This window comes from Myotis nattereri (genome assembly GCF_964212035.1).
Source record: "Myotis nattereri genome assembly, chromosome: 1".
Lineage (NCBI taxonomy): Eukaryota > Metazoa > Chordata > Mammalia > Chiroptera > Vespertilionidae > Myotis > Myotis nattereri.
In genome coordinates, this window is record NC_138075.1 from 44,459,358 (window position 1) to 44,485,102 (window position 25,745).

The 25,745-nt window shown below is 40.3% G+C and overlaps 1 protein-coding gene across 3 annotated transcripts in view; it reads right to left on the reverse strand.

The window, feature by feature from the left end:
• The window catches only part of MAP2K5 (mitogen-activated protein kinase kinase 5), a 268,685-nt gene that overhangs the window by 69,827 nt on the left and 173,113 nt on the right, over positions 1 to 25,745 (reverse strand). For 2 of the 3 annotated variants that reach the window (XM_081113393.1, XM_081113391.1), the window contains exon 17: positions 15,192 to 15,221. The exons of the other annotated variant lie outside the window; for it this stretch is intronic. In XM_081113393.1, the coding sequence (XP_080969519.1) occupies positions 15,192 to 15,221 (30 nt within the window). The remainder of the gene's footprint in view (positions 1 to 15,191; positions 15,222 to 25,745) is intronic. 3 annotated transcript variants of the gene reach the window in all.

A 25,745-nucleotide genomic window follows, 5' to 3' on the forward strand; every position in this document is an offset into this window, starting at 1 on the left:
TAGATGAACCTCTTCCCTCTTCCGGGCATAGCTTTTGCCCTTAGATCCAAGATTTCAAGTTATACTAACAAGAATTAGGTATGCCTCACTGTGATGTAAGATAGGCCGTTTTGTGGTTAAACAGGGAAGAATGACTTCATAACAGCCAGGCAAAGTATCAGTTAGGTATCAGGATGTCACTGCAGTAACATTTATCATATATTTCTTTGTAAGGACCATATAAGTAGCAATTAGAAAGGTTCCCATAATATGACTTAAGACTTTGGAAAATGAACCTGGAAAGATTTCCCATGCAAAAGTTTGCCTGTGGGGCTTTGACTCTGGGGATAAAAAGCAACTCTGGAAGTCTCACATTATGCTCCTATGTCTGCAGATGTACTTTTTTACAGACAGGTAACACTGACGTGACTACCAGCCATGTTACATTATATTCAGAAGCACAATCAGAAAACTAAAATGAGTCCACCTGTGTAACTTAAAGAAGACACCAGCTATAGCTTTCATTTTCTCTTTTACTCTCTGAAATTATGGCTTGCCCTGCAGCTGTTGTCTGAGAGATTTATGTGTGACCTAGGTCAGATCTTCCAATATCAGTTGACAAATTCTCTCTTTACATATTTACTGCTTTCCAAGCTTGTGTTATTTTTCTCTTAAATAGAAAAAAAGAAATATAAAATTAAATCACATGGTTGGAATTTTTAAAGAATATCATTTTTATGTTACGCCACTGACATCACATTCCAGCTTTCAGGTTGAACTCTGCTTTACTCTTTTTTAAACTTCAAATTTCAAGAACTGTGGCTACATTGCAAAGAGTCTCCTTTCAAGTCAGTTGCATTCAGCTAAATATAAACAGGGATTAAGGTAAACTGAGACTTTCATATTCTAAATGGGAAGAATGACCTAAAGAATATTTGAAATGGAAGAGGCCTCAGAGATAATCTAGTTTGGTCTGCTCATTTTGCTGTCAGGGAAACTGAGGCTCGGAGGAGAGCAGTACCCAGAGTCACAGAGAGAACCTGGCCTGAAACTGCTGATCGGAGGCTGCCTACTGGGGGGAAAACGCATGCACTCTGGAGTTAGAAAGACCCCGGATTCCAGTCAGGTCCGTGGCCTCCGAAGCTCCCTCTCTTCACTAGGCCCAGGGCTCCTGGCCACACAGTGAAGGGAGGAGATAGAGGCGCCCAAAGACTTCTCAAAGGCAGAGCCTCCCATTCAGGTGCCAGGACTTCTTTCCGACTTGAGGGAGAACTGGTATCAGATTCAACCTCATTTTACCTGGCACTGCACGAGGTACTAAAACTTAGGAATGCACCATCTCCAATCCACTATAACTTGCCAAGAAAACAAAAAGCCCAAATCTCAAAAAGAGGGGGAAAAAAATCACTTCCACATGACTGTAAACTGAGTATACACTGCTTTGTACCAATAATGTAAAGAGTTCCCCGACAAAGGACTGTTGGAAAAAGGAATAGAACTAACTTTACTCTGGTTAACTACAAATGAAAATGTTGGCATTTTTGGATACTGATTATGAGACAAAACAAATGAATACTATATTTTATTTCTAATAATACAAAATGAACAAGTATATATAATTTACTAGTGCCAACCTATCTCCTTGGTCCAGCCTCTTACATTGTTCAAATTCTTATCATGTCTGTGAGACTATTAGTGTATTTTTATAGTACAAAACAAAAAACGAAGTCATAAAACATTTAAGTAAACAAAAAAGACTCAAAATATAAATAAGTCATAAGAAGATTTAATAGAGAGCTACTCACTAGGTAGGGCATAAGAAAGTCACTGTGATTCCCACATCCTAAGATCCACTCGGGCGCCTTCTCTCTCCCCACCCTCAAACTCCAGCTGGGGTGCTGCACTCAGGAGTGACCAGGTTTGAAAAGCTAAAATGAGGTAGCCCTGAACTTAACACACAGCTGGGTGGGAGAGAAAGGCTCTAAGATGCCTATCTGAGGGCAGCACTCAGATAGGACCATAAATTAGATCACTTGGCTCTGCGGCTTCCCGTGTTCAAGGACAACCCATTTTCACAGGAAACATAGCACGGGAGCAGCAAGGTCCGGAGCATGATTCATTCGCTGGGTCTGCAGTCAGGAAGCAGGAAAGGGATCTGACTGCCAGTCTCCTCCTTTTATCCCTTGTGTATTTAACACTGACGTAGCTCATGTCCTATTTTACACAGGTGTACAGGAGCCACAGGAAACCATCCGCTGGGCAAATGTAAGTTTAAATATTTAGAACCCAAATTTTGTGAGAAAAGCAGCAGCATAGAACCACCATTCAAAATGATCATTGTGAATTACAAAATTAACATTGTCTCTAATGGTACAAGTAATCCATTAAACACTTTCCATTCAAAGAAGATTTTAGACATCTCCTCTATCAAACTTTTTTCTTTTTTTAGTTCCAAAAAAAAGATGGTCTTATTTCAAATCTAGTTTACCAGTTATGTGTGTGTATGAGGGTGAGAGCAGGGGAGGTGTTTTCTCGGAGAAAGGCTTGTTGACCATTCCCCTCTTCAGAGACAAATAAATGTGCTATAGCAAAAATTGTTTTTTTTTAAAAATGAGTCTGTCTGAAAGGGTTTTTCTGGAGTTAACACTTAGTGCATCTCTATTAGCTTAAATCCTCCACAGGCCATAGAATCTAGAACAATGTTAGAAATCATGTAGTCCAATTCCTTGCTCCATAAAGAAATTCGCTTTGTAACATTCCTGACAGACCGGCATACTGCCTTTGACTAGAAGACATCCAACAGTGGGATTCCAATGATTCCATCTAGGGTAGCTTAAATTGTTAGAAAGTTCTTTCTTATTTTGAGTCCAAATATGGTCGGGAGCTGTAGTGATTAAGTCTAATGACAACTCTTCACATATTTGAAGATAGTTGTCATGTCTCTACAATGTTTTCTTTCTTGAATGAACATCTTATTTGCTTCTTATAATCATTGCTATGTTTGATTGCCCTCTATTCTCTCCCCTTCTATTAGCAATGACACTAACAACATTCCCCTGCCCCAAGTAGTCCCTATGTGCTTTATGGGAGGATGACTTCACCCTCCTCTCCTCCCCCGGCCTTACGGGGGAGGCAGGTGGTTCAGGCTTAACTAGTCAGAACCATCACAATCCCCTAGTACAGTGGTCGGCAAACTCATTAGTCAACGGAGCCAAATATCAACAGTACAACGAAAGAAATTTCTTTTGAGAGCCAAATTTTTTAAACTTAAACTATATAGGTAGGTACATTGTTATTAACGTAATTAGGGTACTCCTAAGGCTTAGGAAGAGCCACACCCAAGGGGCCAAAGAGCCACATGTGGCTCTCGAGCTGCAGTTTGCCGATCACTGCCCTAGTAGGTCAGTGGTTCTCAACCTTGGCTGCACATTAGAAAGATTCCCAGGTGATTCTAATGTGCAGCCAAGGTTGAGAACCACTGCCCTAGGTGCAGGGAGTTAAATGGGCCCAATCAAACTGAAGCCTAAGACCTCTGGTTGCGTGTGGGGAAAAGAGACAAGCTCTTCCCTACTAAACCAGGGAGCAAGTTGCCCTGGAATCCCAACAGCCACTCTTGGTCTGTGAAGGTAAAAGCCTACTAAGAATAGAGCCAAAGGTGACTTGTTGGATCAAGTCCTACCCAAAGCCAGCAATACACGGCTTTCTGATGATGTGATTCAATACATTCCCCTTGTAGCTGAGGCTTCTCCAAGTTGGGTTCTCCACTCCATGGTCTAGCTGCCTGGAAGCACCAGGCACAATTTCACGTTCTCCAGCATTCGCTCACCTTCCTCTGCATATGATGCCACAAAGTACGACATCCACTCCAGAGCACACCTCGGACTGACTGGCTTAGATCACCTTGTTCTGGACACTGTATGCTATTTGGTAGAAAGTTGTGGAATATACAAGTGCATTCACCTTTCTGATAGCCATATCACATAGCTGGCTTAACTGAGAGAAACAGACGTGTACATAAATCTTGGACTGAAAAAGAATTACTTCTTTCCTGTACTCTTTTATTTCTTATGTGCTTCATACTGACAGAGTATCTGAGAATCAAAATGAATGATTGATTAAACCAATTATAGGATCTAGACAAGTCTGGTGAAGTTTCCACCTGTTGCCTCTCCCCTGCAACAGACAGAACTGTCTCAGCCTTTTGTTCGGGCAACACTGATGCAGAATCATACACTCTCACTGGCTTCCCACGCCTGTCTGATTCTTGAGTCCCTTCTCATTAATACCCCTGATTACCAGGCTTCTGTTTGAATAGGTCAAAGTGATGGCTTAAGTCTTCTGACTGTCCATCCTACCTCTTGTTCAGCCTACCCTCCTGATAGTATAAATCCATGTCTTTCCTTATATGAGAACCTCAAATATCTGAAGGCAGCTATCACATCTCCTTAGAAGATTTTATCCTCCAAGTATTAATGCTGGCAGGAAGGAGTGAGAATATGAACATGGAAGAAAAAGGGACAAAATTACTAATTTAAAGTCTAAGGATATATGTTGATTCTTAGTTCCTCCTGAATCTAAAATATGCTATGCTAACATGTAAAAGGTAAAGTTAGACTAAATCATTAATTTGCTGATGCATACTTGCTTATCAAGTACTCATTCTATGCCAGGCACTGTACTAGACTCTAGGACCTAGAAGATGGCTAAGATACAATGGCTGGACCAAATAAATAAAGTTCCTGAAACTTAGTGGAAGAACTAAGATATAAGCACAGGGCTTGTACTCTCCTCTAAATGCCATTCAATATTTGGATAAAATACAATTTGCTGGTTTGCAGATTTCTAAGACAGCTTCCCCAAAAGGTGATGTTTCTGAGCATTTTTTTTAAAAAAACTAGTCTTTGACAACATTGTTTGGCCTGACGAGATTTTGAGATAAGCTGCAATTATAGTCAATATGTGGTTCATGTGGGATTAGAAAGAAAAGAATATAACCATGTTAATTAACATGTGTCTTACTGGCTTGACTGTAATGAAATTCAAAATAGATTTAAAGAAGTCATGAATCTAGAATAAACTGAATAAAGTTTGATTTCTGTTTCAGAGTTTTAGTTTGTACCTCTCTTATCTTGATATAGAGAAATCGGGTTTCAGTAAACTCCCAGAGAGTCCTGGGGAGATGGTGATGAGAAAGGCTGCTGAAGGTGTAGAAAAGAGAAGAAACTGCTCATACAAGATATGAAAGAAGCATCCAGTCTTGCACTTTTCAGACTCTGTTTACCAAATAACTCTTAGTTCCAAGATATTACTTAGAGATATTCTAAAAATTAACAGATAAAAGCAGAATGCTCTTGTGTCTGTATGTGCTTTTGCGTCGGGGAGTGGATTCCCACCTACTCTGTCCTGTCTTTCCATCATTCTGCAGGTCACTGACCTAGGACACTGCCATCAATTTCCAGATGAGGAAACTGAGCTCTGAAAAGAAGTAAGGTCACACAACTAACAAGAAAAAACAGAAATAGAACTTTCATTAGCTGTGTGTGTGATTGGGTGGAACTCATATACTGACAATAATTTAATTTATGACTTATTGTGTGTCACCTGCTGCCCCCTGGTCCCCTCTGCCTTGAACCATTGAGTGTTTCCAGCTGCCTGGCTACCAAGGAGGTATAGGCCTGTCCAAAGGGCAGGGGCTGGACTGAGGCCTTTGGCTGGAACTTTCTCTTGTTTTACTGTATTTTATCAAACTAGAACTAGGACTACGGTCAAGGTCTCCTCATGCCCAGAATGGTGCTCTTTGCAACCTGTTTCTGAACAGAAAACAAGACAACCCTCATTACCCCTTCTCCCCACCCTCCTTTGGTCTTTCTTTCCTCCTCAGAGCTCCTTTCCTCATAAGACTTTTATTCCTAAGCCTTTCTTTCCTTCTCTTGATGGCAGTCACCATCCATAGACCCTGAGAGTGTATACAGCGTAACAGAGAGTCCACACTTGGTTCTAACTGGATGCCTCAGCTTCCCACAATCCCTTGGTGATGACACCTTGGCTCTGTGCATAAACAGACAACTGCCTCCTTTTCTAGCTTCTAGCGGTCCCTGGAACCCTCTTTCTACCTGGTGTGTCCTGGGCAATCTCTAGTCCTAAATCGAATCAGCTCTTTGCTCCTTTTAGGCAACTCATTGATTTTTCAATGAACTTAGCTCGTCTGTTTTATTGGCACTAAAGAGGGTTGGGTTCTTAGCATCATTAACATTTTAGTTGAGGAAGAATTCCCCAACCCCCCAGGCATTAATCCAGAACGGTTAAACATCTAAAAAGTAATCTGTGCTCAAACAAAGCTTGGCCAGGTCTGCCCCCTTTTTAACTTGGATGCCAATGAGCTCCTAGCCCCAAATCTACCCACGTTTTCTATACTGAATGGTGATAAGTAAAACACTGGAGTACAATAAAAGTTGATGTCTTTGTCTGTTGCTGCTGCTGCTACCCGCTGTTGAAGACCACTTTCCCCCCAGGGATCCATATCCATCAGCAATTACCTGGCAGGCATGGAGCATCCTGGGACAGCAATTTACATCTCTGCAGACACACCAGTTGGAGGCAGTGCTTGAGTGGATGGGTGGATAAAATAAGGATGGCCATTTGGGCTCAAAGCCTCTGGGTGCCTTATCTCACTTTGTCCCCCACCATCCCTCTTGAGTAGGAGGACAGTCTGACCCTGTTGCTGACTATCTGGTAATCATGACTGAGCAATTTAATGGTGATGGACCCCCATTTCTTCCTCTATAAAATAAAGGCATTGGACTAGATCACTGTAAGATCTCTTCACATCCTAGAAAGTAGCAGACAGTACCAAAAAAAACACACAACAAAAAACAAAAAAAAAAAACACCAAAGGGGGAAAAATAGAAGGCCTCCCAGACCACAGAACCTAAGAGAAAGAGAAGATGACAGAGTCGCAACCTGAAAGCCAACCGGGCACCAAGTGTATTACTTCAAACCTCAATTCTATTTCTGGGCTAAACTGGTTATTTAAAAATTGTAAAAGAATCATGGTTCCCAGCTACTGAACTGAAAATGACTGGACTTTGTATATAATTCTATATGCTATGATTGTGAATATGAATGATAAATTGTAACTCAAAAAAGAAAGGCTGTAAAGGAAGGCTCTATGGGATCAGAAAAGTAATTCATTTTAGTCCTACCTGGTGTGAGACATGGTCATATATTTTCAGAATTACATAGGTAAATCCCTAAAGTACTTTCTGCTAATATAAATAATACTAATATTACCTTGCTCTTGTTTACCACCTTATATTTTTCAAAGTGCTCTCTTAGGTGTTAGCGTATGTGGTCATGGCAATTCCAACCCTCCCCCACCCCTAGCAAGTGCAGAGAATATGCTATAATGTGCCTAGTCAAATTCATAAAGGATGGCAGGGAACCCCTTAGAGAAATGTGCCAACTGACCTTAGGGGCAGAGATCTCAAAATGCAATGATTTCCAACCTCAGACTGGCTCCCAGTCACCTCAGAAGGATTCCTGACATTCTCAAACCCAATTTCATTATCTGGTCTCTGCTACACATGTCATCTTCATCCTGACATACCACCTCTCTCCTTTATTGTTTTTCCCTTCCCTTTCTGACTTCCCTCGCAGTGTTGCTATAAAAGTTACCTACAGAAATTCCTAAACTCTTAGGGAAATGAAGGTAATGGTAGTAGCAGTACCCTACTGAGTTGAAGTACTAGAACAGCCGTGGGCAAACTACAGCCCGCGGTCCGGATCCGGCCGTTTGAAATGAATAAAACTAAAAAAGAAAAAGACCGTACCCTTTTATGTAATGATGTTTACTTTGAATTTATATTAGTTCACACAAACACTCCATCCATGCTTTTGTTCCGGCCCTCTGATCCAGTTTAAGAACCCATTGTGGCCCTCGAGTCAAAAAGTTTGCCCACCCCTGGACTAGAAGGACAACAAGTACAGCATGCTGCTTTAGATCTGTCTTCTACCAGGTGATTCTCCTTTTGATTAAAATGTCTGGAAAGTGCCCGCCCATCCTTCCAGCCTAAGAGCCCCAGCTCAAGCATCACCTGTTCTGTGAAATTCTCATGGCCTCCTGAAGTGAGCTGACCTCTTCCTCTTGAGTCCAGAGCAGACCACCAGCCCCCCACCCCTCCCCCCTGCACTGGATCAGACTCTTTGAGAGCAGGGACTACATCTGTTTCATTTCTGTATGCCCAGTGTGTAGCATACAGCGTCAGGTAGAGTCGACACTCAATGACAAATATATGTTGAATTAAACTGAGATGTACCGCATATGATAGTTTAGAAGGTGCAATAAAATCAGACCCCGAGGTAATTGCTTAAAAAAGAAAAAAAAAAGACAGCCCAGCTAGGGTGGCTCAGTGGTTTGAACATTGACTCATGCACTAGGAGGTCACAGTTGGATTTCCGGTCAGGGCACATGCCTGGTTTTCAAGCTCGATTCTCAGTAGGGGGCGTGCATGAAGCAGCTGATTGATGTTTCCATCTCTCTCTCCCTCTCTTTCTAAGAAAATCAATAAAAACATATTAAAAAAAAAGAAAAGAAAAAAGACAGGAATCACTAACCTAGTTGGTTAACTACTACCTCAACTGGGGTATTAATAGGTAACTTATCTTTCGTGGAAATTTACACATTTCTAAGCTACCCACACTTTGGAGATGATTTATCTTCCATTTCTCTTTATCTTAAAGACATACTAGGAACCTACCTCTTATATTTGGCATAGACTAAGCAAATAAAATTATGAGATCTCTTGATAAGTATGAGATATATACTGGGAGCATTTGACGTGACAATTAAAAGGTTCCTGGGAAGAAGCAAATGTGTATAAGTGAACATCTTCATATCACTGAAATTTCACCTCTGCATATTATGGAACATAAACTCTGACTTTATGGCGTAAAATACCAGTATATTTTAAGTGTTTATATCCTAAATAGTAAGGACAAACATAAGCAATGAATTAAAACATGTAGGCTAGAAATCTGTTTAGAAAAAAATTGCCTGCACATTGCTCTTTTTGGACTCTTATCAAGTAGAGATGAGCATGTGAAGTTTGGTGTATTACCCATTGCTGTTTTTTATTTTTTATTTTTTTTAATTGAAGACCTTACACCTAAAACTGGATACTTAATAGATCTGCATTAATAGATAAATAAGATAGTGATATCTATGGTTTAAATTTAACATTGACTATAAAACAATGTTAAATTATCAAAATTAGGATTAGTAACAATATAGTCAAAGGCTTTTAAAAGATGAATAAAATTTGGTGTAAAAATTCTAGTATTTTAACATGAGCTTTTGTAAAGTGTTTAATATTTTAAAAGTTTTCATAACATATGCTTTTTTACTCTATTATGAGTAAAAAATACCCTATCCACAGCACAATTTATTACTACAAAATAAATGAATGCTTAAAAGACAGTGTGTCAATTGAAAGAAAAAACATTAAAGTGGCAGGTTTCCAAGCCAAGTTAAACAAAATATTTTCTCTTTGACAAGCTGCTTACATTTAAATGAAAACAGGGCAAATCTGGTCAATAATATGGATTGCATATAATAAAAAGGACCTTAGATCATGTTAATACAAGGATCAGAAGGCAGTAACTTCAATTAAAACCACCCAATTATTTAGCAAACTTTCAGATACAGCAAATAAATTAATCTGTTTTAAATGAAAGTGCTCAGATAAGTAGCTTGTTGACCTATGAGTAAGTCTCACTAGCAGCAATCACAGCAAAGCAAGAATCTGCTGAAGCAAGGCAGAGCCCCCAGATCAAACAAATGGTATCGGTAATCAAAAAGCATTTGCAATACATACTTCCTTGGTTAGTAGCAGGGGGTTCTGAGCAAACGCCACCTATAGCTTCCCTTGTATTTGATATATAATGTATAAGGGGCGAACACATTTCTCTTACTCATGAACAACGGGGTATTTTGCTTTTAACCACAGGATATTTTCATTTCTGAACTATCTTGTGAAAAAGGCCAGTCATTCACTTAAAATCCTCTATTATCCACTTACGTTTAACTTGTATTGGGATTTAAGAATGCCTCTTTATTGAGACGAGCAATATGTCATCATTTTGTTCAGCTAACAGGCCTGACAGACCCTGTCTCCTTGAGTTAAAGAACAGCAGGTCTCTATTTCGTACTTTGGTGGCAAAAGCTGGCAGAATAAATGAGAATTAGCCAACTGGTAGTAAAGGCTTTTAATCCTAAAGATGTAGACTCACCTTTTACCTTAGTTTTAATTATCCTACTTGCCCAGATGGTGGTATGTTTTTTCAACAAAAGTGACCTCTCTATATTGCAACAATCTATTTGAATGCCATTCTTATGTATTTTTAACAAATAACTTCACTACTCACTCTCTCATGTTTTCGATTCCTTTTACTACTTATCATCTTCTTTATTTGAAACAGATTTTTAACAGATAATCTTGGTCTTACAACAATATCTTGCTTGCATTTTATTCAAATAATTCTTAAAAACAGCTTAAAAAGCCGTTTGGAATAACATCAAGCTTGCCATCAATCAAACGAAAAAATTCCGCTGGCGGTTGTATAAACATCAGATCAAGTCTGATGTCTTCAAGGATTTCAGAGTGAACCATAAAAAACTCCATTAACTTCTGACAAAGAATGCAAATTAATCACAACATGGGGTGAAATGAAATTAAAGGCTCTTTTCTAATCAATGACAAGGCAGGATGAAATATTTGTTACTCTCTCTGCACCCAGACTGCCTAGGATGTTTGCACTTCCTTTGCAAAGCCCCAAATGTAAGGTGTGACTACAGATTCACCCACAGTCGCTGCTTAGCCCTCCCATCACCCCCCCAGAGCTATCTGCTTACAAGTCGTGGAGATTCACAAAACACACTAATCATCTGAATCTCAGGTGCATCCAATTTGTTATTCACACTCTCCCATGCCAGTGAAAAGCCTGGCGCAGACAGATGCACCAGGAACCCTAAATGACAGTTTGGCCTCCGGAAGTATGATCACTACAGCAAAATCTAGTACAGCCTCCAGGTGAAATGTCTGGAGCTCCATATGGAGCAGGGAAAATTAACAACAAGATGAAAATCACTGCAGCAGCGGGGAGTCGGAATTTTTGAAAAAAAAAATTTAAAGATGAAGAAAGAGAAGTAATAAATTAATGGGGTGTGAAAACATTCAAAGCTTTACAATACCAGGGGCACTATTTGCTCAGATTTTTTTTTCCTTTTTTTAACTTCAGGTCATTTTGATGTAATTTATTAACCAAGATCAGGAAATATCGCCAAAAGAAGAACAACATTTTTATACATGCAAAAGTACTTTAAATACATTTGTATCTGTATTATCTTACTTTCCTGTGGCATCTTGCTTACCAAATTTCCAAATGCCAGAGCTGGCGCATCCCCTGAGAAGTCTCCTTAATGGATCGACTATCATCCTAATGCAGGGAACTACTGTAAAGTTTGAATGAGGGATGATGATTTTTAGCATGCAATCTTTTTTATTTCTCCTAAATTATGGTGTCATTAAACAAACCATTGCCCACCATCATGTTTTTTAAGTCAACTGAATTCAGATCTACATGATTAACTACACACAGCTCCAGTCCTTGTCCAGACCTGCACATCTTACCAGATTACTATTAAAGCTAAATTGTTCAAGAAATTGAGATACTCTCTGCTTGCAGGATGCTTAAAACACAATTTTTCATTGTCCTATTGCAGAATAAGCTTCCCAGGCACCCAGAACCGAATGGTACTGGGGTCAGTTTGAGCTCTGGGGTCCTCTGGTCCTCCTATCACTCTGCTAAACACATGGTAAGAAAGCCCAAGGGCTCTGGGGAATGGTCTTGTCATCGCCTACAATGGCACACCCCTCCCATGTTCAGAACTTTTCATCTACACAAGAGGCCTCTCTAGGGCAGAGGAGACAAACCAAGAGAAGTGAAAGGCTTGGTGGGGCTGAGGGCGAAGAGCAGTGGTACAAATAGCCAACCAAGTTCAGAGTACACAGAGCCAGTCCTTCGGTCTGTTGCCTGCAAACCCTAGACCCAGCTGGACCCATTCATCACTGAGGCAATGGGTGCTGCCTTTCTGAGCCTGTCTGCTCCCCTGGAGTCAGGGAGTAACGGTCCCTGCAGGGTGGACTCCATGTGGGAAAGTGCTAGAAGATGAACCTGAGACATCGCCATTCCTAGTATAAGCTACAGTAATAAGACTGCATTTTTAGTGGTTCTTTGCCCTTTTTTTCTATAGCATCCTGCACTGTATGCCAATGAGGCTATGCAACTTTAAGACCTAAAGGAAACGAAAATGGATAGTATTTTCAAATACCAAATAAAAACCCAACCCACAAAACAATGAAATTCATAGAAAATGATTATTTCAGCAAAAATCCAGTCCTTTAACCTTTATGTTGGTCCCACGGACTCTCCTAGATATCTTCCCAGCACCCCTCCCTTGGCTGAGTCCCCACTGGGCATACACGGTGTCGCCGGTGTCACCATCACCAGCAGGAAGAGGCGCTGCTAATGACGCTGTCAGCAGCACTGACGCTGGGCTGGGGGAAGGAAGAGTCTGAAGTAGCCTCTCCTCCCCACTTTCACCTCTGCTCACTGGATGCTGGGCGCCAGTTGCGGCTGGCGCGTGGCTGAGCACATCCTTTTGCAACCTTCAGATTGACAATCGGAAGTTTGTGTTACAGCCCAACATCAAGGCCAGTGGGGTGGCCCTTTGTACTTTTCTGAGTGGTTTTATATCCTTCTCATTTGATCTGCAGACTTCCTTTAATCAGATAAGAAAGGGGTAACAAATGGGAGGCAGTCCCCAGCTCGATAAATAGAATGCTGCTTTGACTCTATGGCTGCTTTGGAAAGAAGTGAGTTTCCTATCTCTGGGGGTATTCAAGCACAGTGTGGATGTTTGCTTTTCAGATATTGTAGAGAGGTTTGACTCAATGATGCCTAAGATCCCCTCCAATCCTGAGACTACTCCATTTGGGATCCAATGGCACCAAACCACCTGCAGTTCCATAGTGAGAAACCAGCCACTCTGCTTGCCCAATATATGAGGGGAGGCTATCTCAGAGTGGGTGGGGGTTCCAATGAGGTAATATGGGCCAAAGAGAAGGTATTATTTAATAATCCAGTCTCTGTGACACTATAAAAACAAACACTTTTCTTCAAGTGCTTTGAGGGCAAAAGAGAGGGGGCACAACAGGAATTTATCAAGTACTCTTTCTCCACCTTCAGTCTATAGCATAAAGCCTGTAAAATAAATACCAACTCTATCAAAAGTCAGTATTGATTCTAGCAATGAAGCACACAAACTTCTGTTGAAAAATCTGGGAAATAGGCCTGATGGTATCAAAGCTGCTTCTATTATTTGAAGCAAAAGTCCCAATTTGGTGGCAATATTCTACTGTGATTCAAGGAGCACAGTCCCCCTCCTCCTGCCCCCTCCCCCCACTCTGGCATAAAGGTTATTGCTAACTAAGGAGTTCAGCACATCAGAATTTTCCAACTTCCACTTGACTGATCAAGTAAACATATACTTACTTAGACATTCAGGAAAACAGTATTGCAAGGGGATACAGCCTCCTCCCAACTCTGACCAGAGCTTTCAAATGCTTCATTGGTCACATGCAATGGCAACCCGTTCTTAGACTATCACCCAGTCTCACCGATTAATTACCTGAGACATTTGGTATCTCAAGAGTAGAGCTACAGTCTCAATCTTTGGCATTTTTATTAGATTACTTACAAGTTTTCTACTACGACTTGTCTGAGATAGTGTATATGACCTCTTGTCTTGATTTAGTACAAAATTTTAGGGGACTTCACAAATTGGCCAAACAGCGAATTGTTTAAAAATTAGTGACACAATAACAAGCTTACCGAGATAAATATTCTAATGAGCTATAAATCCTGAAAATGTGATTTTAATTTGATGGGCTACCTAGAGCTAAGCAGCCGGCTCTATACACTACAATCTCACCAAATGCGACACGCATGCCAACAATCGTGACATTTCAGACTTTCTCTTTAAGGAAAAGATTATGTTTAAACAAAGAAGCCTATAAATGTGAAAAGTGAGACTAACATTCTTGAACCTAACAGCTTCTCTTCGACTTCTCTAATGGCTTTAACTGTAAAAGAAAAAGAATACAAAACAGACATTTCAGCAAGTGAAGGGTCTTTAAATGTCTACATGGGTACCAGGAGAATTTGCTTAAAACCACTTAAAAAGATGGTAGAGAGAATGAATCCCATCCTATTATTCAATAACCATGTTTGTGATGCATCTGCATAATCTAACCATGCATAAATTAGTATGTGTAATACAACACTTATTTGCATAATAATAGCAAGTTAATAGATGCTTAAAGAGCAGAGACCAACACCACCTTTAAATCAGACATGCCTCCAGGCACTTTGGCCTGTACAGACCAAGATGCCAGAAAAACAGTGAGCAGCAACCAGAGGAAAACAGTCAAACCATTCATTTTTCATCCCTCTAGACATTTCACTTATTTCTCCACATACACTGGGGAATCGTTTTCAAACCACAAAATAGCTTTAGATTTTAAGTGCTAGCACTTATCTTTAATAAAAATCTTAAAGAAATTTTAAGGTTATCACCAGCAATGTTAATATAATGGATAGTTTGTTTTCTTAGAAATGTGAATAGGAAAGGACGAAATATTTAAAAATATGTTCAAAATCATACCCACATAAAATTGGGGGCCGGCCTATTTGCTTATCAAAAATGAGGACGGATTTAGGTATTTTTACCTTTCATCTCAATCCTTTAATTCAAATAATTTTAATGAATCCAAAAGCTCAAGAAAAGGCTGTGCCTCTCCCCAACCTCAATATAAGCATGTGATACTGGGTTAGGATAAGGGAAAACATCACCAATATCACACAAAGGAAGAGCACGATGATGGCTTTCAACCTTTAACAAAGAGAAAAAATCTGGAGTTTAAAAAAAATCAAAAATCAATAGAGACTTCTAAATGACTCCTTTAAGATATCACTTTTCAATTTAACAGGACAGATTTATTTGTATGTGGCTCCAATGTTCACAATTGCTCCCCGCACCTTCATACATAGGAATGAATGTCACAGTGGCAAACGGCAGTAATGAACAATCTTACCTGAGGATATGGAAACCTCCCAAGAGCAAGCTGGGAAAGGAAATAATATTTGTCTGGTTATAGATTTGCATGCAGGGCAGATCTCCTTAAGACAGACAAGTGTTAAATTTTAGAATTGCATCTAGCAAATATAAAAAGCTCAAAACCACAAATGCACGAACTAAATTATTACTGTAATTACATTAAGAGTTATATTTAGAACGAACATTTTCAATGGACAATGTTACATCCCTAATAAAATATCCAAATTTTAACAACAAAACATTATCCTTACTGGGTGAAAGAAGGTGAACAGATTAGCCAAACAACATACAACATATATGCATAACCCCATAGACACAGACAACAGTGTGAAGATGGCCAGAAGGAATGGGGAGGGGGTGGGGGGGAGGCTGGGACAGGTAGAAGGGGGAGCAGGGACTAGGTAATGGAGGGGAAATGGGAACATCTGTAATAGCATCAACTACAAAAATAAAGTTAAAAAATAATCAGCATGTAAATAAAAACTGGATGCAGAGTAATAGTTTACCAAGTTAGCAAAGTGTTTTTATTTTTATTTTTTTGCAAAGTGTTTATTTTAATGAGCATATTTAATGGCATAAAATTATCCTTATGTGGTGTATCTTAGGAATATTCTCAGCTATATGGGCATTATTCATATTTATGTGTGTGTGACAGTTTCTTCTAAGCAGAGATGCAAAACTATAAAAGGAAACTGTTGGTTTTTCTTCTTGTAAAAGGGAAACACCTAATTGTTCCTACCCACAGCGCTTAGAGTTTTAATTGCAAGTATACAGAGAGGAAGGGTTGTGGGAAATGGTAAAGTAAATATGAAATAGAAAATTTTGCCATTATTTTATTTGTTAGATTTTTCATCCATTTTCTATCCATAGTTAGAAGAAAAGAGCTACTTCTAGTGGGAAAATGGCCAATTGAGACTGAAGTGGGAACTACAGGTCTAAGTCTAACACTATGGAAGTGAATCCTTAGAGCCGCCACAATTTTGCTTGATTTGTAAACTGCTCTGTGTTTCTAGACCAGTCACTTAATTTTGGTCTTTGGATCCTCACCTGTAAAAACAAAATGGCTGGACTGGTAGTAATAGGATTGATATAAAGTAACAAGATAAAATTTACCAAACATATCATAACTTATTTAAAAAAAATAGTGGCAACATTTTGCATAATGTGGCCCATCCTCAGGCCTAAAATCCTTTATATGTATTTGTAACTACTAAGTAGAATCGCTACATCAGGGAACTTGGAAGCTGGAATGGATCTAAGAAAGTATCAATCCATTTTACAGATTAGAACCCCAGAGTCCCATTGAAGAAGTCTGAACACAGTTTATCAGAAGCCAAGAAACTGACCCCCAAACCTGCAACTTAATCCAGTGTTCTTTCCAGTGTACACTGCTTTTTTAGATCTTGATAAATTGTACATTTATTTCAAAGACACTGACACTACTAAACATTTTTAAACTCCTCTTTTTGGAATCATGTTTAGAATCTTTTCAAATAACAGGAGAACACTTACCTCATTTTATTAGAATTGCATCTAACAAAACTGGATGATCAAAAAGCTGAGGGGTATAATTTTAAGTCCAATTATAATTACTGCTGTGTGTTTCTAGACCAGTCACTTTTTGGTCTTATATAGGTTTCCGGTGTACAATTCTATAACACATCATTTGTATATTATATTTTGTGTTCACCACCCCAAGTCAAGTCTCCTTCCATCACCATTTACCCCCCTTTTACCCTATCTCCCCCTAACTCCCTTTCCCTCTGGTGATCAGTCTGTGTCTGAGTTGTGTGGTTTTTATTTTTTTTTAAATGTTTTTATTGATTTTAGAGAGAGGAAAGGTGAGGGAGAGAGAGATAGAAGCATCAGTGATGAGAGAGAATCACTGATTGGATGCCTCCTGCACACCCCACACTGGGGATTGAGTCTGCAACCCGGGCATGTGCCCTGACCAGGAATCGAACTGTGACCTCCTGGTTCATAGGTCGACGCTCAATCACTGAGACTAAGCCATGCCAGCTGGGCTGTGTCTGAGTTGTTGTTTTTTTTGTTTGTTTTTTTTGCTTAATCTCTTCATCTTTTTCACCCACCCCGCAACTCCTCGGGCCCCCTGAAAGCTGTTAGTCTGTTCTCTGTATCTATGAGTCTATTTCTATTTTGTTTGTTAGTTTATTTTGTTCATTAGATTCCACATATAAGTGAAATCATATGGTACTTGCCTTTTTCTGACTGGATTATTTCATATAATGTAATACCCTCCAGGTCCATCCATGCTGTTACAAAAAGTAAGATTTCCTTCTTCTTTTTTTTTTTTTACAACCAAGTAGTATTCCATTGTGCAAAGGTACCACAGCTTTTTTCATTCTCTCATCTACTTATGGGCACTTGGGCTGCTTCCAAATCTTGGCTATTGTAAATAGTGCTGCAATGAACATAGGGTGCACCTAACTCCATTTTCAAAGAATAAATACTTTGTTCCTTACTAAGGATAGACACAAAGGTACTGAGATTAATTTTCAAAGCTCTAAAACCAGTTTGAGCAACAATACTGTTATAGGAACAAACCATATAGCTATGTAAGGTGACTACTTTGAAAGGGCCAACACTCATTTGGATGTGTGTGTGTGTGTGTGTGTGTGTGTGTGTACACTAGAGGCCCGGTGCACAAAATTCGTGTGTGTGGGGGGTGTCCCTCAGCCCAGCCTGCACCCTCTCCAATCTGGGGGATGTCCAACTGCCGGTTTAGGCCCAATCCCAACTGCCCTCCCCTGCCGACCTGGTCGCCCCCAACTGCCCTCCCCTGCAGGCCTGGTGCCCCCCAACTGCCCTCCCCTGAAGGCCTGGTCACCCCCAGCTGCCATCCCCTGCAGGCCTGGTCGCCCCCAACTGCCCTCCCCTGCCAGCCTGGACCCCCAACTGTCCTCCTCTGCAGGCCTGGTCCCCCCAACTGCCCTCCCCTGCCGGCCTGGACCCCCCAACTGCCCTCCCCTGTGGGCCTTCTTGTGGTGGCCATCTTGTGATAACGCCACCTAGGCTTTTATTATATAGGATACACACATACTAGGGTCCCAGTGCATGAATTTGTGCACCTTGAAAGGAACTGTGGGCTGCGAGGCTGCGGTGAGCACAAAGGTGGGTCTCGGCCCATCCTCCATGCCCCCGCCTGGCCCCTCCTGCCACAGCCCCTCATGCCCTGTCTGCCAGAAGCCCCACTCCCACTGCCACCACTTCCATGTGCCGACAGTGCCAGCCCCGCTCGCACCCTCTGGTGGTGTGGCGCCAGCAGCGGATGCGAGCAGGGCTGGTGCCATCAGCAGGTGCGAGTGGTGGCTGCTGCCCCGATCACCCCTCAGGAGCAGGGGGAGGTGGAGAAGCCCTCAGGGGTGATCGGGGCTGGCAGCTACTGTTCACACCTGCTGACAGTGCTGAGCGATCGGGGCCGGTGCCGGGTGCCAGGCACCAGCAGTGGGTGCGAATGGGACCGGTGCCTGCAGCAGGTGCGAGCGCTGTGCGGGACTGTGGAATGTGGGAGCAAAGAATTTTCAATAACCACCAGAAGCTCACCCTGATGACAGCGACTGGCGCCCTGCCTTGGTCTGGCGCCCCTGCTCACCTGTTCCACCATCCAGCCGCAGCCGATGCCCACCATGTTCCACGCACGCCCCCTGGTGGTCAGCGCACATCATAGCGACCGGTTGTTCGGTTGTTTCGCGGTTCAGTCTATTTTCATATTAGCCTTTTATTATATAGGATATGGAATACCGGATACACTTCATTACCTTGTACTCATTTCTTGTATAGTCAGAGTTCATTGACTTCCAAGATATAAAGTTATAGTATGTTTTTATTTGCTGGATATCATTAATCCCTTCAAGTATACATAACAAAAACATCACAAGATGGGGTGAAGGAAAGAGAAAGTGAATGTTAACTAAACTCCTTTTGTGTGATTGTGTTTATTATGTTTATACTGTTATTACTTAGGAAGGGGAGGGACTTAGTTCTCCACTGTTCCCACTCCACCCCCATCTAATACAGGCCATTGATTTGCTTTATTTTGTAAAGACAGTGTTACAGGCTAACGAGAGTGTGCCCATTGATTCAGGAGGAGTCACTATGGTCTACTGTGGTGGTGATGGGGGGAGTAGGCATTTGAACCATTCTGTACTGAACTGACAGGCAGTGACCGCTCATTAAAAGCTGTCACCTATCATTATACTCATCTGTGGACTATGAGTTTTACATATTCTTACATTTGGAGTTAGAAAACTACCAAGAGGAGGGTCTCTCATTTAAAAAGCTGACAGCTTCCTAACTACTGGAAAACATGAGAACATTCTATCTCCAGCCTTCCTTCGAATGCTGGGCTATTTAAAAATATATTTTTATTGATTTCAGAGAGGAAGGGAGAGGGAGAGGGAGAGAGAAATATCAATGATGAGAGGGAATACTGATTGGCTGCCTCTTTCACGCCACCTAATGGGGCTAGAGCCCCAAATCTGGGCATGTGCCCATGACCGGAATCGAACCTGGGACCCTTCAGTCCACAGGCTGATGCTCTATCACTGAGCCAAACCGACTAGGGCCAGATGCTGTGCCATTTACCTGGGTCCATGTTGAACACAATCATTAGGGTCTATGGAAGAACTCTACCCACTTGGCTTACCAGCAGAAGAAACGTGCCCGCCATACAATATGTAAGATTTAAAGTAGCTGGCAGGTGCCAGACTGGCCACTGGTTCTTGCAATTCAAAGAACTAAGCAATAATAAATGAAAGGCACTTTTTTTTTTTAAAGGAGTGGGATATGGTAAAAATGTAAATTTTTCCCATTTTAACACAAACCTCAAATTCTCAAGTCACCACTGTTCTATGGAGAACCATGATACGGCTGACTTGTGTCTACCTGGGCCCCTCTATCACAACTGGTATAAGGCAATAAAGATGGCTGATGACATTCATTTACTCTGTAAGACACCACCATGCAGGAGAATACAGACAATTCAGTGCAGGCTGGTCAACTGGGAGCCTCTGGGCCCTAGTGGGCCTGGGAACAGGCGGCAGTGCTTGAACTAGTGAACTTGTCATTCCTGGGACTGGCTTTGCTTTGTGTGCACTTTCCTGACATCCATGGAATTTCAGTCCTACTTGTCAATGACAGTTCTCGAGGACCTTCTAAGACATCTTATAGGTCTAACCTCTTTTGAGTCAGAGGACAGAGAGTGGCTCCTTGTTCTTGACCAGAGCATCACAGCAACCATTTCCTCTCTCATCGTGTCACCACTGGGCTGCTCAGCACAGGTCCAGGATTCCAATTCTGCACCAGTGCATACTGGCAGCAGCACCGAAGCAGTCATTTTAAGGCCCCAGGAGAGGGAGCTGGTTTCTATGCATGCCCCTGTCCTTCCAGGTTTAATGCAGCTGCAGGGTTTAGGTTCCACACTATTTGTCTTGTGGCAAAATAGAAGAAAATATATAGCCAGGCCCTACAACCCTTTTTATCAAGTTCAATTAGGAGAAGGTAAGAAGGAAAAGGGTCCTTAGCAGATATGACTGCATGAAGAACAGGCTCTTCATGGGGCTGTCAAAAGTCACAATAAACATGGAGTCCTTACGGGGAAGAGGGAGCACATTTGCTATGACTGGACGTTTCAGAGACAGGAGGACAGGGGCCATTCTGTATCTCTTACCCCTACTGGTCTATTAATCTACTTGCACTTCCCCGGTTTTTATTGTCAAGGTATTATAAATTAGGAAACTTACAAAAAGAGTATGTAATCTTCTCTGAAATGGCCTGCAGATATGTCACTGTACTAAATGTGTTTCAGATTTAATGAAGCTTTAATGTCCTTTTTAATTTTGCCTGTTTCTGTATCACCAGGGGTCGGGCAAGGCAATCAGCACTCAAGAGGGTGGTTTGGTTTAAAACTAGGGAAAAACTCATTTGCTTATGAGTTGCACTGTATTTTCTTAATTAAATTTACTGAGTAAAATGGTTTAAGTTCAGCCAACCAATGACCTTTGTATGTAGATTTAGATTTATAAATAGGTTAACAGTTAAAGAAAAAAAAATCACAACAAAGCAAACAGATTAGGGCTAAGCCAATAGAAATCTTTGCTCTCTTTGCCATCTTTACAAAAGGAGCATTTAAATATAGGCAGCTTAAGTCCGGTTTAAAAAAACACGCATATTGAAAAATGTGGACTCACATAAGGGCCAGCAATTCATCAAAGGACTCTCACATTCTTTTCATTCCCAGGAGTGGACAGGCTCACATTGCAAAAGATTTGGAAATGCTTTATTTATTTTTGGGGTGGTGGAGGTAGACCTAGGGGAGGTTGTGGATTCTATTTAATGTTAAATTAAAAGTATACTTTAATTCCAAACACTTAAGATTCAGCAAACTGCTAAATACTCTGTTCCTTGTGGGAGATTTACAATGTAAAAGGCAGAAAAAGAATGCTCTGAAAACACTTACCATTTGGGAATATATTTAAATAACAGTAAACCACTAACATTTCACTGTAAAACTAGGACTGTTCCTTAGTGTCATCTTATTGATCTTTGATTTGTCCAACGTAATTTATGAAGCATTTTTGCGTTAGTAGCATTTGAGTATGTTTGCAATTTAAATGACAAATGTATGTGTGTAAGTGTGATCATAACATTTGCCAGATACATAACAATGCATGATAGAAACCTTTGTACGTTAACAAAAAGTTAGAATGAAGGTATTTACTTACAAAGCAACAAAATGGCTTCTGTTAGTAATAAGAATAATTATTGCCACGAAGTCATAAAGAGAAAACATACATTGTAGCCTGAAAGTAAATGCAGGACACAAATTCAGAAATTCAGGATATGTTCTTAGTGATCATTTCCCACTTAGAATATCAACAATGTGGGAGTAGTTTTAAATTTACAGTTATGCTGAAGAGCACTGAATTTTTTATTCTTAATTTAGGCATATTCTATGCTTCTCGGCATAACTGCAAATTGAAAATAAGCATCTTCAACACAGCTGATGATCTAGCTGAAGGAGGACTTTATAGTCTGAGATATTCAGAAATTTGTTCTTAATTACCCTGTGTACATTTCACACAATTAAATTTCCATCTAAGGATTTTGCATTTAGATTGTGCATTGCAGTTAAACCTTCATTTTATAGAAATGCAGCAGCTACTTTGGAACATTCAGACACAGGGAAACTTTAAAAAATCAGACTTAACTACTGGATTACATAAAATTCCCTCGGTGAGATTTCATCCCAAGACCAATTTTCACAGTTCTAGGGAAAGAGTTTAAATCAACTGAAACTATGCTGGTGAAGAACCATAATAAATATTAAATACCTCAAAATCTACCCTAAGATTTTACTCTTCTTCCCATGTATCAATTGCACTGTCCTCTCACTGAATGGTTTAAGAACAATCCAAAGGATATAACAGCAATTTACCCGCATTAAAGTGCTTCGGAGGTTAAACTGACAACAAAGAACACAGAAACACAAAGCGTCTTGAAGTAGGGTTTCAATTAAATGTAGAGGATTTAGTAATGCAGGACCAAAAAAAAAAAAAAAAAAAGGAGTTACAAATTAATTTAATCTTCTGCCTATAGTTTGCAGCTGCACTCCATAGTGTCTAGGGCTTAAGAACAAAGCCTTGAAAGGCCTTGGAGTGAGAAAAGCTTCAATTTTTAATGTATAACGCCATTAGCTGATAACTTGTGGAATCTGCAACCCCTGCGGAGGGGCATAAGTGCGAGTAACAGAGACTGATGAAGTGACATATTTGTTCACGTCTAGAACCATGAGGAAGAGGGTTATTACTAACACCATCAGGCCCAACAGAAATATGCCCTAATAACCTTAGGGACCCTCCCTGTTATCAGTTCTCACTGCATCAAATATATTAAAATCAAAACCTAATTCACTTTAATTAAAGACAATTAGTTTGTTTTACTATTATTGTTTATTGTATGATATTTTAATACACTGCAAATTAAAGATGCGATAATGAATATAACGAAAGCATCAAACTGTGTATACCTTTTCACCCATGCTTGGTGAAATCAGTTTATCACTGGTTTCTATTTAAGGAAATTCAAGGATGCCGTCATTAAAAGTGGTGCAGAAACATTTTACTCTAAAAAGAATACAGTGGAACTATGCATGCCTTTTCCTTATTCAATGTATACTTCTTTCCACATAACACTTTCCTATAAACTCTCAAGATTTCTTTAACACAAACAGAAGTATGGCCCAATGGAGGCAGCAGAAGCTTAATTAATTTGCCCAAGGTCACACTGTAGGTTGGTGGCAAAGCTTGTTAGATTACTAGGAACTCTGGGCTCTACAGATGTTTTGGCAATGGCAAAGGACCCTGTCTGCAAAGGCCCAGAGATTTCTAGTGCAGTGGGTGAACTACGGCAAATAACTAATTACGCCTGTGCAAAAATTGCCAAGTGCTCCTGGGAGCTCGAAAGTACCATTTTCTTGGTGCAGAATGAGCCTAAATATGAAGTCCCATCAGGATTGCGTCTTAGCATGTGCCAATATTTTAAAAAGAAGTACTCATCCTCAGCAGAGTCCACTGAGAAAAAGAAAATTTATTTTAACTTAAGGAGCCTAAACAGAGTAGCACAATGAAATAATTCAAGCAATTTTCCATTATTCAGAAGGCCTTCATTCTCGCCTAAAGATTACTACTAATAACGGAGAAAAGACAACATTACAAATAAATGTTTCTAATAGTGTTGTTGTTTTTTTTTTAAATTAGAAATGGGCTTATTACAGTGGACACTTAAATGGGGAGAGGGCAACAGTAATTCACAAGTACAATATCCTAATACTGTTCCTTTAATTGCTTTATTTGTTTCACTGTTAAAAATGATTGCTTGCTGTAGCCTAACCATGAATGCTGAAAAGCATGATACATTGAGGTCTCAACCTGGGCAAACTGTACCTAAACTTACACTTTATTGCAGCTTAGTTCACAATCTTCACCTAATATAGGGTTATATCCCAGTGCAGCAGGAGGATAAATCATCCTGGAATATTACTCCGGCAAAGTTTAGCTGTGACTGGAGCATATGTGCTTTCGAGCCACTGAAGCAAAGGCCCATAAAATACACTAATTACTGGAAGTTATGGTCACTGAGTGATTGATAGCGCTCTGCAAGGCAACTTCCTCATTTCCAGCTCTTCTGACGGGGCTCATCCGCCACACAGCAATTACTAATTCATGACCCACCCCTCAGGCACCGGTACCTTTACTTCTAATTCTCCTGCTACCAAACTACTGCTACAGCTGGACACTGTCTTTCTTCATTTTGATGGCTGGGTAAGGATGATAAAAAGTAGATTTCATGCTAAATGCTATTGTTTGAATCTTTAAACCATACATGGTCTTTCTAACCCTACTGTCCCAAAACACGTAATTCTCCTTCCTGTCCATAATAATGCTATTTCACTTGTGTAACTTTCTTTTTTCCTTAAAAATAAGTATGCGTATGTGTGTGTCTGTATAATAATAAAAGCGTAATATGCTAATTAGACCAGACAGTTGAATGACCTTACAGATGTCCTTCTGGATGACCTTCGGGACGAAGCTAGGGTTGCGAGGTCCAAGGCAAGCCGCTGCAGCTGTGAGGGCTGAGCCCCTTGCACGAATTTCGTGCGTAGGGCTTCTAGTGTATGTGTGTGTGTGTGTGTGTATGTACATATGTATATATATGTGCATGTGTGTATACTTGTATGTGTGTGTGTATATATATATCAATTTATCTATACATACTATATTAAACCAAAAACTCTTACTGACTAAGCTTTTGGTTGAACAGTGTGGTTTAAATGCAATATAACTTCATGTAGGTCACAGTAACTATGAGGCAGCTAATTGATAAAAAAAAACAAAACAAAGAAAAAAAACCCCTCCATTTAAAGAGACCCACTTTGTCAAAAGCTTTGAAGACACTAATTGTTCCAAGTTGATTTCCATTAGTAGCTCTACTCAGAGCAATGCTAATTAAAATATCTGGGTATATAACTAAATCTCTAAAAGCCACTTAAAAACAACTGCAAAGGTCCCTTTATGATGTTCTGTGCACTGAAGAAGTAATTCAGTGAGAGACTCTGAATTAAAGACAGACAAAGTTCAGTCATGATAGATGAAAGCAAACAATCCACTTTTCTATTAGAAAAATGGATGTTCTTCAAATTTTTGCACAACTCCAAATGCAATACTGAGGGTAGTTTCCCTATCTGGAATCTGAGCTGGTGTAACAGATGAAAAGATGGAAGTCCAAGCTACCTATCTATGCTTCAGGCCTTGGTTCAAATTCTTCCTCTTCTTCTGTTGGGAGTTAGTCTCCAATGACAATTTTGAGGACAAAATCCATACCACTCCCTGTCTATACCGCTCACCAGGCAATGTATCACATCCTAGTATTCTACATCTTCCTGTGTCTCTAAGGCCAGGTAAATTAGAACTTGTTGAAGGGCAAACTCTAAGCCATAAACTTCTATATGTTC